Genomic DNA, 15,756 nt, shown 5'->3' with positions numbered 1-15,756 from the left:
TGAGTTATGTTGTCTTGTAGGAATCGTTAACGGCTTTTGGAGAATGTCGCTGTTGGGTTCTGGCCTGTTGAACGTAAGGTGGCTGATAATTTATAAGTTGTTCAGCTCCGTTTGTTTCCGCCGTTGATTTGTTAAACAAGCAAACTTGGACTATTCAACCACGTCGTTTGCAGACGCCGCCTCTCCTCAGCTTAGCACGACCCACCTACTGTATATGCAAGATTATCCTTCTGACCATCGCAGTCTACAAACGAGATTCAAAAGTCAAGTTTGCGAAACGCCGCCAGCCAATGTTTTGCTCTAGCAACCATCTACAGCGGTTCCAGTGACCTCCAGAAACTTCTGCTTGGAACAAGGGAACCGTCGGCTCAACCAGCATACTGGCCCGCCACTAGAAACGTCCGGTTTGTTTGGAGTGCTGCAAAAGTGGTGGTAAGACAGTCGTCTAGCTAGACCGACCGGTGATTCGTCACTACCAAACAAAGAAAGAAAAGGCTTGTTAGCTGCATGCTCCCGGCGGGAAAGGTCGCGCTCAAGACCGCCCGCGTGTAATGCCACAGCCGTCCTTGGGTGACGCATTGTCTGCAAGCGCAGTCATCATCAATTCGGGAGCCATTGTCCACGGTGACCATGGTATCTCACCACTGCAGTCCCCTCTTTTTTGATCGCATCGTGGGTAGCTGAAGCTACGTCCGGACGTCTATGTAATTCCTCATTCTCGTCCCGAAGGTGGCTTCAACTACCCACATACGTTTATTTTTTCCAAGGTAGGGGTCAGGCCAAGGCTCACGATTAATCGGATTGGCCAGCGCAAGCCGGGTCCTGGGGGACCTCAATCCAATCAATCAAGCGGTCACGCTTGCGCTTGAAACCCCTGTTAAGCGGCCTTAGATGCCCGCTTGCCAATCCGCTTGCGCTTGTTGCGAGCCGTAGAAGCCATTTCTGGTTGGTCCTATCCCGCCGGCTGGATTATACGAGTTCTCGCCGCCCATCTGACCTGGATCCGTTGCTTTTGAGCCTTATCTCATGTAGTGCATGCTGATCTTAGAAGTGGACCATGGGCGAAAAGAAGAAAGCTTTGGATTCTCAGAGAGCACAGCTTGAGAATGTTGGAGTTTTTGTTTGTTTCAACTCCAAACTGCTTGCTGCTTCACTGGGCCATACCTCGTAGCTCACATGTACCAGAGAGTTCGCTCGAAATTTCCACCTTTGGACTGCTGTTTGCGTCGCTGCGAGTTATTATGGTCATGTTCAGACATGGAAGCACCTAATACTGGTAGCTTCTGGAAAATTGTCAGCTGCGAAAACATTGCACATTTGAATTACCGAGCACAGTAAAGCCCGTATCAAAGCTGCTGGAAGAGCTCGTTTATCCGCGAACTGCTTGAACCTGAGAGCCCGTTAAGTAGTACTATGCTGTATAAGCCAATTTTTAACAAAACACTAAATAGAAATAATAAAAGGAAAATATATATTGCGTTAGACGGCAAGCGAAATTTATTTTGAAATTGGCGGTGGCATTAAAGTGAAGTAAAGGCGCTGCTGATGACGGACGGCCAGAATCTGGAGTGGTGTTTAGGGAATTCCCTTTTTTTTTAAAAAAAAAGAAAAGAACAAGGATGGAAAAAGTTAGAAGAAGCTGCTTTAAAATCCATCGGAGTTGCTGCAATTGTATTGTAATTTCTTTGACGCCTGGTAGATTCTAAGCCTAAAATAAAACTTGAAGCGTTTTGTAAGACCATGCTTCCCTTGAGTGCGTATTTAGTTAAAACTGAAACATTTGTATACTATCCTCCCCACCAGCTTCCCCCCGTCTGAGGTTGGTTCACTTAGTTGCAACAATAGCAGTGATGAGTTGGCCACCAGGTGGTCTGAAAGTGATGGTTGCCGCGAGGGAGCAAGAAGGCGGATGGAGGGGGTGATCAGAGAGCCGTGGCAGCAGCAGATCTGATGGATCGGGAGCTGTAAAGCTCTGGCCTACGAGGCCGCCTCGAATCTCCTCAGGCTGATCACGCCAAATTGCAATGTCTATCGCTGCTCCCGCCACACTTACGAGAAGGTCACGGGCGTTGTGAGAAGGCACGATGGGCATTGCAGAAAGTGCTGCGGGGCGACGCAGAGTTGCGGATCGGCGCGGCCCAGTGCTTCATCACCGTGAGTCAAAGGGATGACACAGAGTGACCACCGACATGCATTGAAGCCAGCTTGCCGCCCGCTCAACTCCTCCCTCCATCCTTCATTCCTGCCCAGCGCTCGACCACACCAAGACTGGGCGATAAGAGGCTCTATGGCCCGTAGCCACTTTCTCTACCTTCCCTCATGGTCTCGAATCGAGCTCGTCCAGCTCACGTTGCCGGCTCTCAGACACCCTTGTAGAGCTCCCAGTATTTCATCAGCGTTCCTCCGACCTCAACATCAATCGGCTCATTGCCGACGATGGAAGTTAGCTTGTGCATCATACGTACAACTTTGACGAAGTTTCGGGCTTCATCTTCGAACCCGACCCATGCGCGAGTATGCCTAGCAAGCCTACGTAAAAGCCCGACTGGATGTCTGCGTCGCTAGCTCTGCTCAGCCTAAGCTCGGCCTTGAGAGATCGTTGGGCTAGTGGGTAATTGTGCCCGAGCTTTGTCCTCGTCCGTAGCAAGTCGTTGATCTCTTGCGTCCACCATCGGATAATAGTTGCAGCCAATTCAAGTAACGTACTGACCCGATAAGAGTGGCTTTTAATGCTGAGGTCGATGAATCGAAGGCTGCACATCAGCTGCGGGCTCATCACATCCCACATACTCTTACAATACCAGGGGCGGGTGGCATATAGATACAGCGGTGTTTTGTACAGTGACTCCGCGAGCTTCTTCCGAGACTTGTTTGTTCACAAGTAGTATCCCGGGTGTCTGTGGAACGAGGTTTTTCACACAAAATGTCCGATTATGAGGGTGGTGGGGATTCCCGTGAAGATCAAGACCAGGCTGTAGATCATGTTCCGAATCTCTCCAGGAAGCTGCGTGAATGGAAATAAATTTTTGAGCCTTGTGCGCAGAATCATCTGGTGGCTCGGTTTCACGCTCGCTGAAACAGCACGTGTTGACAACTTCTGGACTTTGCGTATTGGTGAGGTATGGGATCCTCGTACATGTCAGCAATCTCCCTCTTTAAGAGCTCGCCCGTGGGGACGTCTGTCGAGAGAATGCGACACAATACGACAGAAGTGATGATCGTCAAATACAAGCTTATCTGGTCCCATGTATTAGCACTATCAAGCTGATGTCATCCTTGTGGACCCTCCTCAGCGAAGCGAGTCCGAAGCTGAGGCTAAGATGCGACAAAACGCCTCTACTGCTTCGCTCGCTAAACTTATCTCGCTGTGTCATTTCAAATTTGCTCGTTCGTTCGCCGCGTCATTTATTTGCCGGAGCGTGTCTGCTGCGTGTGCTGAAGTGTACGTAGATGGTGGAGCGAGTGGGTGATGAAGCAAGTTGAAGATTTGGAAGCTGCGGAAGGATAGGAAATGCGTAGTGGAACCGAGTATGAGCCGGTAACCCCCGTTTCGAACGTAATCAGATAGACTAGACTAGACTGGTCCATAGCGGGCGCAAACCTCTGAATCCATCATCATCATCTCCATCACCCTTCCTGCAAACTCATATCGCACCACGACACTTACACTGCCATTACGGGATTGCGGACATCGGAGGTTCTGGCTCGAGCAACCCCGCTTCGCGCTGACGAAACGAGCGTTGCGGCGATGCAGATTTACCGCACACGGCGAAGCGTAACCGTACCATTACCGGCAAGGTTGCCGCCGCCAGAGGCAATGAGATCTGCTATTTCTGCAACGCACCGTTTAAGATTGCACGTCTGGCGCTGCAAACCCTCCGCACACCAATACGGGCTTAGGCGTGGGAAAAAGAAAAGGGGGGGATATTACTAAATCCACCTCTTCTTCGCCGACAAACTAAAAATATATCTCTTTTAAAATTTATGTATAAGAATTATTAATACTCTTTAAGAAAATTAGTTTTTTTTAATATATTTATATTTTTTATCTATCTACTATTATAAATATTAAAAAATACTTAAATTCTTAATTTTATATAGATATTATTATCTTTAAAGAAAAGTTAATTTTTAAAAAGAATTTAATATAAATCTTATAATTTTTATAATAAAATTTTTTTTTAATAAATTTATAATTTATATATCTATCTACTATGATAAATATTAGAAATTACTTAGAATCTTAAATTTATTAAGGTATTATCGCGTTTAAAAAAATTTTTCTTTAAAAAAAGAGGTATATTTAGGTAGGAGGAGGTATATTTAGGGGTTTCTTATTGAACATGGGTGGATTGCGGCGACGCTGACCATGACAAAACACTTACGGGGAACAGAAGAGTTTACCGCCAGGAAAATTGGCAGCAACCCCTCGGCCAGTCGTACAGTGCTGAAGCGCTTGGCAAGACTGGTAGAGGTGAGCCGGCGAGACCATCACGCACCGTGCTAACGCTTCGCAACCGTAGGCCAACTTGGAGCTGGAGACGCTTAAAACAAACAAGCTTTTGCTGGTAGTGGCCGTCGAGAACAAGTACAGGACCTCGTGGAACCTATATTTAAAACTCGAGAGCGATATTTTGAGGCCTCCTCCTGCATGGGTTGAGCCTGCTGCGTGCACCTCAATCTTACGACTCCGCAACTAGTGTTCAAGACCGGGTTGCTATCATGTGGCGACAACCGCGATCGTGCTCTAGCTTCGCTGGCCATGTGGTGTATATACTGAAATCCCGATTCGGGTCTTGAGACTTCGTAATGCCCGTCACTGGTAGGTCCGCATTCGCCGGTCCCTGTCATTCCGATTACAGACGAGCATAAACAAGGCGAACCCGCCTGTCAGAAGCCTGCTCCTCTCACTTTTTCCTGCACTTCCACTGCTGTCGCCGTATGTTGCGGACACGCAGGCCCTTTAACGATCCAGCCTTCGCCGGGAATATTGCGCCTTCGGCTTCCTCGAGTGCGAATTGGATGCGGATGTCTTATGGCGCATCGGAAACTACGAGTATGCTCCGGAAAGTCTAACCATTAATGTGCCTCGCGCTGGGCTGGAGCTCAGGTTCATGCATTATGAGACTTCTGCCAGACGTCGTTCAACAAACGAAAATCCGCCCTGAACACGGGTCCTGCCATGCGCCTCCCACGCCATCCTCGTTGCCGCAGTTGTTGCCAGTTTCCTCCACTAGCGGCTTTTCCGCAGCAAAGCTTAGCCGCCGTTGGTCTTCCACTGGTCGCCATTCCTCGGCAACAGTGCCGCAAGAAAGTTGGCCTCAACCTCCGCGTTCGGCACTGATGCAATACAGTATGGCGACACCTGCACCATCGTGCTGCTGCTTGGTCAGAAGACGACGCGCCTCCTCGGCAATGACTTCATTCTCAAAGGCAAGCTCAAGGACGTTAATGCCGAGGAGGTGCGTTGTCTTGCAGCGCGGGGAAGTTTGCTGGAGGAGTGCTGGCGCCGGTGGAGGGGAAGGACGAGCTGATGCATGGAGTCCAGAAGACGAAGGGGTACCGAAGATGAGGGAGAGGGCCAGGGCTGGATCCTGGAGGAATTCATACCTGGCCTGAACCAGCTGCTGGCGGTCATGTCTGTGCAGCTCGCCCGACGTCCGCCTCCTGTCTCCCTGCCTCCCGCCATCCGTCACTGTCTACGGCTCGCTCTACTCCTGCTCTTGCGGGCCCTTCGACAGTCCTTCCGCCATGCACGCCGGGATCCTGCGCCGGCAACTCCGCGATGATGATCAACACCCCCTCATCAATGGCTGCCGGCTACACCAGCTTCTCGCACGGCTGGAGGCTTCCGTTGAACATGGCGCATTGACATGGGCAAGGAGACGCTAGTCCATCGTGACTTCAGTATGTTACCACCATGCTAGTTGTGTATAAGCTAACGCTTAATCAACGTGGGTGCACAAATGCCGCAGACGATCAAAGGGGTCGACACTTTGGCCGACTTGTACTAGCTAGCTACTTTTATCTATCCCCAAATACTCTGTAACCATGTCATCTTCAAAAGCAGATTACCCCAGCAGTCCGAGAGGGATCTCGTGGCTACCTAGAGAAGGTGTCCGGGAAGACAACGAGTACGGCTAGGAGAAATGCGCCCAGGACGACTACGGCGAAGGGATGAGCAGAAAATTGAATTCAGAGAAGCGCATGCCGTTGATGGTTGCGCCTGGCATTTTCTTCCTGAAGGTCGCAGCGTTGAGGGTCTCGCTGGGGTTGTTTCGCTCGTGGATCTCGATATCGTCTTGTCGAGGCGCAATCTTGCCCGATTAACACTTCACCATCTGGCTGGTTGATTGCGAAGTCCCAATCCTGCGTGACACCGATGTGCATATGTGGCTTGAGCGTGAGAATGGCAAAGGCTGCAAATATGTCAGCGAGTCTGAAGACGGAGTGAGAGCGCTGGACAACATCTTACTATAAGGTGCCATGGCGACCTACTGTTGTTCCTGCCGTCTGCACTATATCGCTGCATCTCATCCACTGAGTGGAATACAAGAACATCTGGTTCACGTTGCATACTATGTATAACTGCCCCCTTTCTTTGTGCCATATTCACCATGTTATATGTCCGACCAAAGACGAGCTGTCGAAATATATGAAAAACTCCTCTCTTCAGTGCAGAGGTGCCGGGGGCGCTCTTTTCAGTCGCGCCTCACCTCCTCTTCCCATTCATTCAACTACTCCTCCGTAATTCTCGGCGTATTGCCAACGTCAATTACGGCTTTGAGCTTGGAAACGTTCTCGCAGTTCGCGAAAAACTCGAGGATTTCGACACCTTAAACGCTTTGATAGTCGTCCAACTAGTCGTACTACGCCATGTGCTAGCCGCCCATGTAGTAGGTGATGTGTTCCTATGCTGGAGCCTGGGGAATCGTTACTAAGTAGTGCAGAAAGTGAGTAGTTATTGCACGTACGAGAAGCTGTGAGCTGAGTCATGTGAAGGAGTAGATGTCTGGATGCTTGGTAAGATGGTAGGCAGACGGTAAAGAGGTAGCATGGTAGGATGGTCGGCAGACGGTACAGAGTCGCCACGCACCTTTATGGTTAGTCCACGACTCCGGGACGAGGTCCTTATACTCGTTTATTAACACGCGCTCGGCCATGGTGCCAGGGTAGCGTTTGGTGGAGCGCGTGGACAAGCAGGAGCCGGAGCCAGCGGAGAATAACAGCGCGGGCTGCGTTAACGGCGGCCGAGGCGATGCCGAGTTTGGCTGAGAGGGTGTCAAGTTGTGTGATAGGAGACTGGGTTGGGCGTTGCCAAGCTCGGCGGTAAGGGCCTTGTTGTTGCTGTTGTCATGGGCCTCCACTAGACGTAAGTAGAGTGAGCCGCGGCTCTCTTAAAAGAACAAGAGGGACTACACTATAAAGCGGCCTGCCTTGATCGCGTTGGAGAAAAACTTACACTGTGTGCAGACTACAATGCGGTAAAAGAGTCCGAGAAGAAAATAGCATCTTGAAAGAAGATAAGAGAAGTATAATTTTTAATATTAAATAAGCCTTTAAAAGTTTATTTCGTCATCTCGTTTAACTATAGATAGATAATTAATTGTTTAATTTATACCCGTGTTTCTACTACGAATAGAATACTTAATCGTTTAAATAGTTGTAATGCTTTACACTTGAGAAGATATAACCCGCTATAGAAATTCTTCTTTCTTATAAAGGTATATATCCCCGATAATAAAGTCTTAAACAAATAGCTTTTCCGATTCTCTCTTAGTATCTCAACAATAGACCTTATACTGATTAAGCTGATGCTTGCCATTTGAGACTGCGCACTCATCAGCAGTTCCAGTCGGTGGCTTAAAGTGGTGCTTTTCGGCGACGTACCAGTACAAAACCTCTGTCGTCAATGGTAGTCAAGCCTTAATAATTCGACCACTACCTGGCTGCAGATTCCTCAGTGGTGCTTGCCACCTTCCGCGTGGAAGATTCACTTCGACAAGCCTAGTAACCCTTAAGGCATGGCGACAAGACATTGGTGAAGGATACAAACAAGGCCTGACGGCCTGAGAGTTTGCTGGGGGCATCAGCCAGACGTTCTATTCTGACTTAACTGACAAAGCTGACAAAATGAAATGGCGAACCGGGCGCCTGGCTGTCTTAAGGCTGGGTTTTATGCAGCGTGGCAAAGATGGAAAAGCGATGGCTGTTTCGCTTTCTTCACTTTCCCCTAATTGCTGTATTGGGGCTCGAGTCCAAGTAGCCCAGTCGTGTCCTCGGCCCGCGATCTTATACCCGCCCGCTCTCCTTCATGCCTGCAGATTTAGGTGTGACTGAGCTAAAACATGGTTAGATAGATGTGGACGAGAGGTTTCGACCTTTACGTAAACATAGAGGCTTCCCCGGATCGGCTGGACTAATAAGCCCTTGAGTACTATCAGCTATGATTTAATCCTAAAGGATGAAAAGCAAGGAAGAAAAATATGTCTACCGGTACATCATGGCCGCCGCCGCCCTGACTTGCTCAACGAGGGGAGGTAGCAGATCGCTTTGGACTACTACCCATCACTACTACCACCACCACTTGCACGGTGGCTGCCGTAGCGCCCGAAGCGCTATGGATGCCACTTCAGCTTAATCCGGTCCCAGCTGCGGTTCCCCATGACCACGGCCATCGGGGGAGCTACGGCCCCTAATCATCATTACTACTATTACCATTATCGTCGTGCTCGACGGAGTCATCCTCCTTCTCCTCGTTCTCGCCCCCACCTCATCCACTATAAAGACAGTCAGACTTTACCGCTACGAAGGGTGCTTGACTCGCTGATGACAATAGCAGCACTCCTTATTTTGCCCCTATATTTGAGCTAGTCTACTCACGAAACTTGGCTTAGAGCAAATTTCCAGCTATCATTCCCATCTTTTCCCTTGCTTCAGCGTTGAGCCAGTAATCAAAGTCCAATACATCCTTGCCTTTCCTATCCACCACGATTAGCCGGCCTTTTGTCTCGCACATGTCCGCACAGCTGCATCGTTATTTTCCTTGTGCGTGGTCTTTCAGTTGAGAATCCGCTCTCCACCGCTTGATGCGGCGTCTTAAAACGCGGCGGCCCTCGGAAGTTCAACGCAGAATGCCGCTGCGCCCGCCGTAGAAACGCGATGGCTAGCGGCTAGCGCGAAGAATAGCAGAGCTCTGGAATGTGGCGTAATTATACTGGGGCTCGTTTGTTTTCTTGCGAAAATAATATAAGCTATGGTCTGGAAATGTGTAATTGCCAATGCTACATTTACATCCGGATAATAACTTTAACTACCCATGGCATGAGCAAAAATAAATTCACATGTAGAAATGCAGGCCTGCGGTGGGAGCTGGCCATCGACCAGACACTCAGCCAAATCTTGGGGGTCATCTTATAAGTGGATCAGATAGACGTCGTAATGAAACAAGGACGGCGCATTGGCTTCTTGGTTTCACAGTGCTCTCATCAACAATCTGGGTAGAGGGAGAAGGTGGGACCAGGTGGGGCGGAAAGACGGCGGGACGGGCCGGAAAGATGGAGCGGGAAAGTGGAACTTTGCTGCGTCAACTCCGCGACAACAAGGAAATCAAGCCCGCTGTCTCGTCGCTTCCCCACCAAACATCAACACTATCATCCATGATGTACTCCAGCTGCCCCCCGCCAAAGAGCCGCATCCCCCGGCCACTCAAGCGACCGGAACTCCCACCACCCACTGACCCGACCGACATCAGCCGCCTGTGGCGTCGCGTCATGGCCGGCGAGCGCAAAGCGCCCGTCACTCGTGTGCCGAGGCTCACTCGCGCCGCCAGGAGCGCCGACAGGGGCAGGGCTACCGGCAGAGGTGCCATCGATAGCGGTATCGGCAGCAGCGCACGCACCCGACCGCCGTCGCATCTGCCCATCAGGCCTTCGGACAGCGGTCTCGGCAGCAGCGGCGAACCTTCTGACGTAGGCTCTTCCATCTCTCGAGCCTCCCGCACCGCCGACGCGCGATTCGACGCCGAGGTGCTTACGCCGCGGGGCATCGCCATCGACCAGCACGCGGGCGACATCTTCGAGCCGTGGTCTCACTTCGACACATTTGAGCCGCCGACCGATGGCCTATCTCACTTTTACCGCAGCCTGCCCGGGCTAGAGAATACAACCGTCTAGCTGGAAGGCGGCGCCGACTTTATACAAACTGTGCTGCACGACTACCAGACGATGCGTGACCTGGAGGAGAACGAGGCCGAGCACGCCGCCTACGCCATCGAGGCCTTGCTCAAGCGCGAGCCGCGCAGCCAGTACCTTGACGACGACCGGCCCTTGAAGCCTGAGCGCAAAATCGAGTTCCCCACCAAACCAGAGCCTCTCTGGGAACCGCCGCCGCTGCTGCCGCTCGACGCCTCGAACGACGGCGGCGTCGTGCGCCCTTACGGCTTCAACATCCCGCCCGACTGCTCCTACTGGATCTCGTTGCAGGCCTTCAATCCGCACTACCGCTCCCATGTCAAACGCGTCGTCTCAGTCCGTCAGAAACGCCTTCTCTGCCCGTACCTATCCATCGAGTTTGAGAAGAACGACCGGACCATGCGCCAGGCCATCTCACAGGTCGCCGTCGCATCGGCTATTGCACTGTACAACCGCTATAATCTGAAGCTGGAACGCATGCGGCGTACCGCTTCGACGGCTCCCTGGGGCGCGAGACACACTGCTGTTCTGCGCCACTACAGCCTCGTCATGGCCGGACGGTCCTACCAGTTCTGGTGCACAGAAGCCGTCCTCGGCGAGGACGAGGCGTGGAAGGGCTGCCGCATGTTTCTTTTGTTTGAGTCCGAGTGTGACCAGCGTCACGAAGTGCGCAAGTTCGTCGACTGGATCAACGAGATTCACCGCTGGGGACTGACGGTGCACGGCCCCGACTGCGAGGACGACGTCAAGCACTGCATTCAGCAGGCCACGAGGACTTCACTTCCCGACGCGCCTCTGTCTGGGTGAGCCGTTACTGTATCCATCCATTTTGTCTCCACCTCTCTCTTTCAGTATAGCGTTCGTGTGATACCCCCATCTACTATCAGTTCCATTCTCGCAGCCACTCCCACCTTGGAAGGTATGTTCTACAAATTAGGATTTGCTTCTATAAGAGTTCTACTCCCATCACTGCTACTACCGTTCAGCCTTCTCATTTCCGTTTTCTCAAGTCGATGCCGAACCCAATATTTATACTAGGAATTGGAGCTGCCCGTGGCGCAGTGGCTCAACGCTCTGCACAGTACTGCAGTTGTAGCCGAGTTTCCGCCTCGCCGTGGTCGGGAACTATCACGCCAACGTGAATTTCATTCAAAATCCCTTGGGCTTCTGTAGAAAACGAAGACATGTGATGGAGACTGAAAGATGGCTGGGCTGTTGATGAGGATATAGCAAAACTGTCGGTGCGGAATTTTCGGACAAAAAGTCCTGGCCGCCCATCGCCGGCAACCACCGCGCCAAGGCGAACGAGACTTTTGGCACGAGCCACAGCGCAGCGGAAAAAAAGGTGCGGAGGTGTGTACGGCGCATCGGGACAAGCGCAGCTCGGAGACGCCTTGGCATGCTTATTTATCATTACTGCGCCGTATCGGAGGCCGAGCAAGGCAAAAAAAATTACTCGGAAGTTTGGCTGGTGCAAGGGATGTGGGTAGGTGGGCCGTGCGCGTCCGGGACGGGCTTAGTGTGTTGCGCATGGCGCGTTCCAACTCCACTTCTCCACAACAAACCCCATCGCTACCGCGCGTCGCTCCACCATCGCCCTTCCATCAGCATTGCCATCCATCGCTACTGCTACATCTCATCTCAGCTCGTTTCTTGCCCGCACGCGTATTTCCGTCTGAGCAACCGCATCGTCCCATCGCCCGACCACACTGCCCGACGACTGAAGTCTCTCTGCTGTTCAGAACGGACCATAAAAAAATTTCCCAGCTGTCTACCTGCCAAAGAGCTGCAACGCTGGCACTACGGGTTCCTCTTTGGCAGAAGACTCTGGGGTCTGTTTCTGTTCCGCAGTGAGTCGTCCCCTTCCTCTGCTGCAGGCTGAGCCCAACCGACTCGGTCACTGTGCCGACAGTTGGCGCGCTTCTTACCCTATGGGGAGGACTCGCGCCGTTGTTGCCCTTGCCAAAGTGCTGGTGCTGGCTCTTGCCGAAGTGCTTCGATTCGCGCAGCAAGCTGGGGACTCTGCTTTAAGCGTTGCTGTTAATACTTGCTTGATGAATTTACTGACTGCTGTATTCATCTTTCTTTCCCGTCTTTGGCTTCTCGGAATATGAGTCATGGCACAGATGGTTGGTGCGGGCTCGCCGGTGTTGCGCAAGAGCGGCTATATGGAGCAGTACTTGAGGAGGAGCATGAGGATGCTGATTACGGGGGGAATCATGCGAGTGAATACGCCAAGTGCAACGGCAACCTGAGCCTGGACATCTTCTAAAGCGAAGATGCAGATCGCACTATAATAGTTTGTAAAGATAGGCAAGGCCAAGTATCCGAGGCACATGTAAAGGCATGTCGAGAGCACCGTGCCGGAAAACATCCGCAAGCATCTCCTCCAATCGCATTCACCTAGAGCTCTCCAGTTCGGAAGAGCCGTACGCAGTCATGCCCAAGGTTCAAAGGCAACCTGGACAGATTGGCAAGCGTCTTACAGACATTGCGAGACAACCAATCATCTGCCTGAAATCATCATGTCAGGCAGATGATTAGTTGCTTTCCTCGTGGGTAACGGCACCATGCAAAATCAGATCGACGCTACCTGCCGATTACTTTATGAAGGCCATGTCAGTGAACCACAGGTTGACCTTGGGTCTATCTACAACGATGGCGTTTATGGCTGCATCAACAACTGGGATGACTACCCTTACGAAGAAAGCAATCGTCCTGACCCTCCGCCGTACCATGATATTGCTCGGTCTCCCAACGCCGTGTCCAACAAAAGGTCACAGTCCGAAGACGAGCTATACTGGAAATCATCCCCAGACCGATATCGGCCTACCAGCTCTTGCGAAGATGATACGGTCGAAGCTGCCACCTCCACCAAACGCAAGAAGAGGGCCGAGGAGGAATCCGACGACGACGAGCTCACAAGCATTTCCGCAAGGCGACTTCCTCTTCCAATATGAAGCCAAGTTTGACGGACAGCGTTGCTGCCTGGCACGAGCGACTTGGCGCACGAATTAGTGCGGCCCATGCTTTGTCTCCAACTCAGGCAGATGCAGACTCATTCGTGCCGCTTTACGACAAGGTTCCCCCGGCCGAGGGCCCTGGTGTTCTCGCCGACAAGGTCAAAGTGGCAATAGACAACAACAGCCCTTCACCCGATCCCACCCTGCCACCCACACTACAGTCGGCCGCCGCTACAGATGTTCCCAACCCGCAGCCCGATTGCCACGCTGGACCTGCCGAATCGTACTTCAAAATAGCTGAATTTTTGCTGTATTGCCCAAGGATCGACCCGCGCACTCCTACTCGCTACAAAAAACAGTTGCGACAAATGGCCCACTTCGTCTAAAACCAGCAGGATAACGCCGACTTCCACAGCGTCAAGCGCGACTGCTGCCTATACGACCTAAGCAACCGTAGCGCCCCGTCACGGACTCCTCATGCAGCCCGATCCCGCACCGCTACCCCGGAGCAGATCAAAGAGCTCTACATCTGGCTAGACATCGAGGTGTCTGATGAAGAGGCGTACCAGTATATCGGGCGCCACTTTGTCCGCCTGGAGGATGTAATGCTGCGGGAAGCGAAGACGGCGAGTGGTGATTTGTGCGACGACTTCGAAATTCGCAAGGCTGACTTGTACGTGGCTGCGTTCGTTCTACGCAGCGGACGCTTTGGAGGAGGAGGGCTGTGTCACCCGCCCCCGCCGCCGGTGCTTTGTGAGGATTGTCTCGCCCGACTGGCTTGTTCATACCCCTCTTTCGGGTGAAACTTTTGGAGTAGAAGCATCTGCTGATTTGGGAGATAAAAGTTCTGTTTAGATTGGAACTTTGGGTGGCCCTGACAAACAAAATGATTTATGCCCTCCTTTCCTTTTTGAAACTTCTCTGTCTTCTTGCAAGGTGCACAGTCGGCGCCGCGAAGAATTCCATTGTGCTTCTGTGACATGGGGTGTGTGTCGTAGCTACTAACCCTTACCACTTGCTTTCAAGCGCGTACATCTCAGCGACGGCGTTAACGCCTGTGGTTAAGGGGTAATTACTAAACAGCACCTCTTTCGCGATTTGCGGACTAAACAGCACCTCGTTAAATTTTATTACCAAAACGTCAACGTTCTTATCTAGAAAATAATTATTTTTATAGTAATATATATTTTTAGCCTCTCTTCTATTATAAAAGTATAAAAAATAATTAAATTTTCGTCTTTATTAACGTTTTATTACGTTTAAAAACAAGTCGATTTTTAAAGAGATTTTTACTAAATAAATAGATATTCTAATAATATAAAAATTATTTTTTATTAGAGTTAGTAAATCTAAGCTTAAAAGATATTATATATATAAAAAAAGAACTTATATTTCTTCTTGCGTTAACGTTCTGCAGCGGTTTAAATGTAGTAGATTTTAGTAATTACCCCCTGTGTTAATGCCATCCTCACCACCCGATCAAGGATGACGATGACCTTGAAATCGATGCCGTAGCCCGCCTTGACGTAGAGCAGTATATCGTTGGCTCTGTGCTGGCTTTAGTGTGGGACTTCTTCCGCCGCCAGCAACAGCAGCAACACCACGAACACCGCAATCGCCGACGACGCACTTGGTTAGGTACAAGACTCCTCTCGGCAGAAACGCCACCACCGCCACCCAAACTCGTGTTGCAGCTCGCCTTGCGTCGTTGCCCTCCAACTTCACCCACCACTGTGCCTGAAAACGGCAGTCGAATAGGCCGACCCCCTTCTCGCCGCGCACACCGCCCGGTGTTATAAGGGCCTGCAAACGGAGGGTGTTAGCTTACAACGGAGAGGCGAGGACAACAGGCGGCGGGCCCAGATACAGACACGGAAGTTCCAAATTTGTTGCATATCACGGCGTTTCTCGTAGGTCCAATCCAGACCAGCGTTCTGCTGGGCAGTAAGCTCGCCGCCATTGACGGAGGCCAGAAAGCTCAAATCCGGGCCGCGAGTGTCGATTATCGGGACAGAGACAGAGAAGATGCGCGGATGGCATTAGCGGATTCCTAGCTATTCACAGCGGGCGGTAGGATAATAATGCACGGCGGGGTAGGGATGCGGAAGGCGTACTCGTTGCTGGCGCGCCGAAAGGAGCGGCTGGTGTCGGAGAGGGCAACCTCCTCGGTGGTCGACATAATGGCGGGGTGTTTGAGTGAGGTCTGGGACGAGTGCATGCCAGGGCGATAGCGGGCGGAGGACGGCGGTGTTGGGGGCATGTGTGCAGAAGCTAACACGGCTCCTGGTGACGAGAGAAGCGAGCGTAGAGGGCAGCCGCCTGGAAATTGAGAGCAGAAGAAGGCGCTTCAGATGATCAAGGCCTTGGAGGCCATGGTTCGCCAGCAGGAAGTCGAGATTGCGGAGCTCAAGCTATGAATGGTCGATGGCATGGAGCAGTAAAGCTAGGCGAATACTTCAGGCTAAATATTTACAGGTTAGAGGTTCTGCAGAAGGCAAGAAGAATGGAGTGGAAGGCGGAGCAGATTGTATATCTTCACGCTGTTAATGAAGTGGCTGATGTTTTTCTGCAGCTCCTCCGGCGTGAAGGCCAGGTGCCCG

The 15,756-nt window shown here is 51.4% G+C and overlaps 2 protein-coding genes across 2 annotated transcripts; both read left to right on the top strand.

Moving 5' to 3' along the window:
- Window positions 1–9,659: 9,659 nt before the first annotated feature.
- On the top strand, window positions 9,660–10,175 carry LTHEOB_11891 (uncharacterized protein; the record flags this gene model as incomplete). Its single annotated transcript, XM_035508697.1, has 1 exon — window positions 9,660–10,175. One exon carries the CDS (start codon window positions 9,660–9,662, stop codon window positions 10,173–10,175), a length of 516 nt encoding a protein of 171 aa, XP_035365585.1.
- A 51-nt stretch (window positions 10,176–10,226) lies between these two features.
- LTHEOB_11890 (uncharacterized protein) lies at window positions 10,227–11,000 on the top strand (the record flags this gene model as incomplete). The annotated part of the gene is made up of 1 exon (XM_035508696.1): window positions 10,227–11,000. One exon carries the CDS (start codon window positions 10,227–10,229, stop codon window positions 10,998–11,000), a length of 774 nt encoding a protein of 257 aa, XP_035365584.1.
- Window positions 11,001–15,756: the final 4,756 nt, after the last annotated feature.

This window comes from Lasiodiplodia theobromae, assembly GCF_012971845.1.
Source record: "Lasiodiplodia theobromae strain AM2As chromosome Unknown scaffold_54, whole genome shotgun sequence".
Classification (NCBI taxonomy): domain Eukaryota; kingdom Fungi; phylum Ascomycota; class Dothideomycetes; order Botryosphaeriales; family Botryosphaeriaceae; genus Lasiodiplodia; species Lasiodiplodia theobromae.
This window is presented reverse-complemented; position numbering and strand designations above follow the sequence as displayed.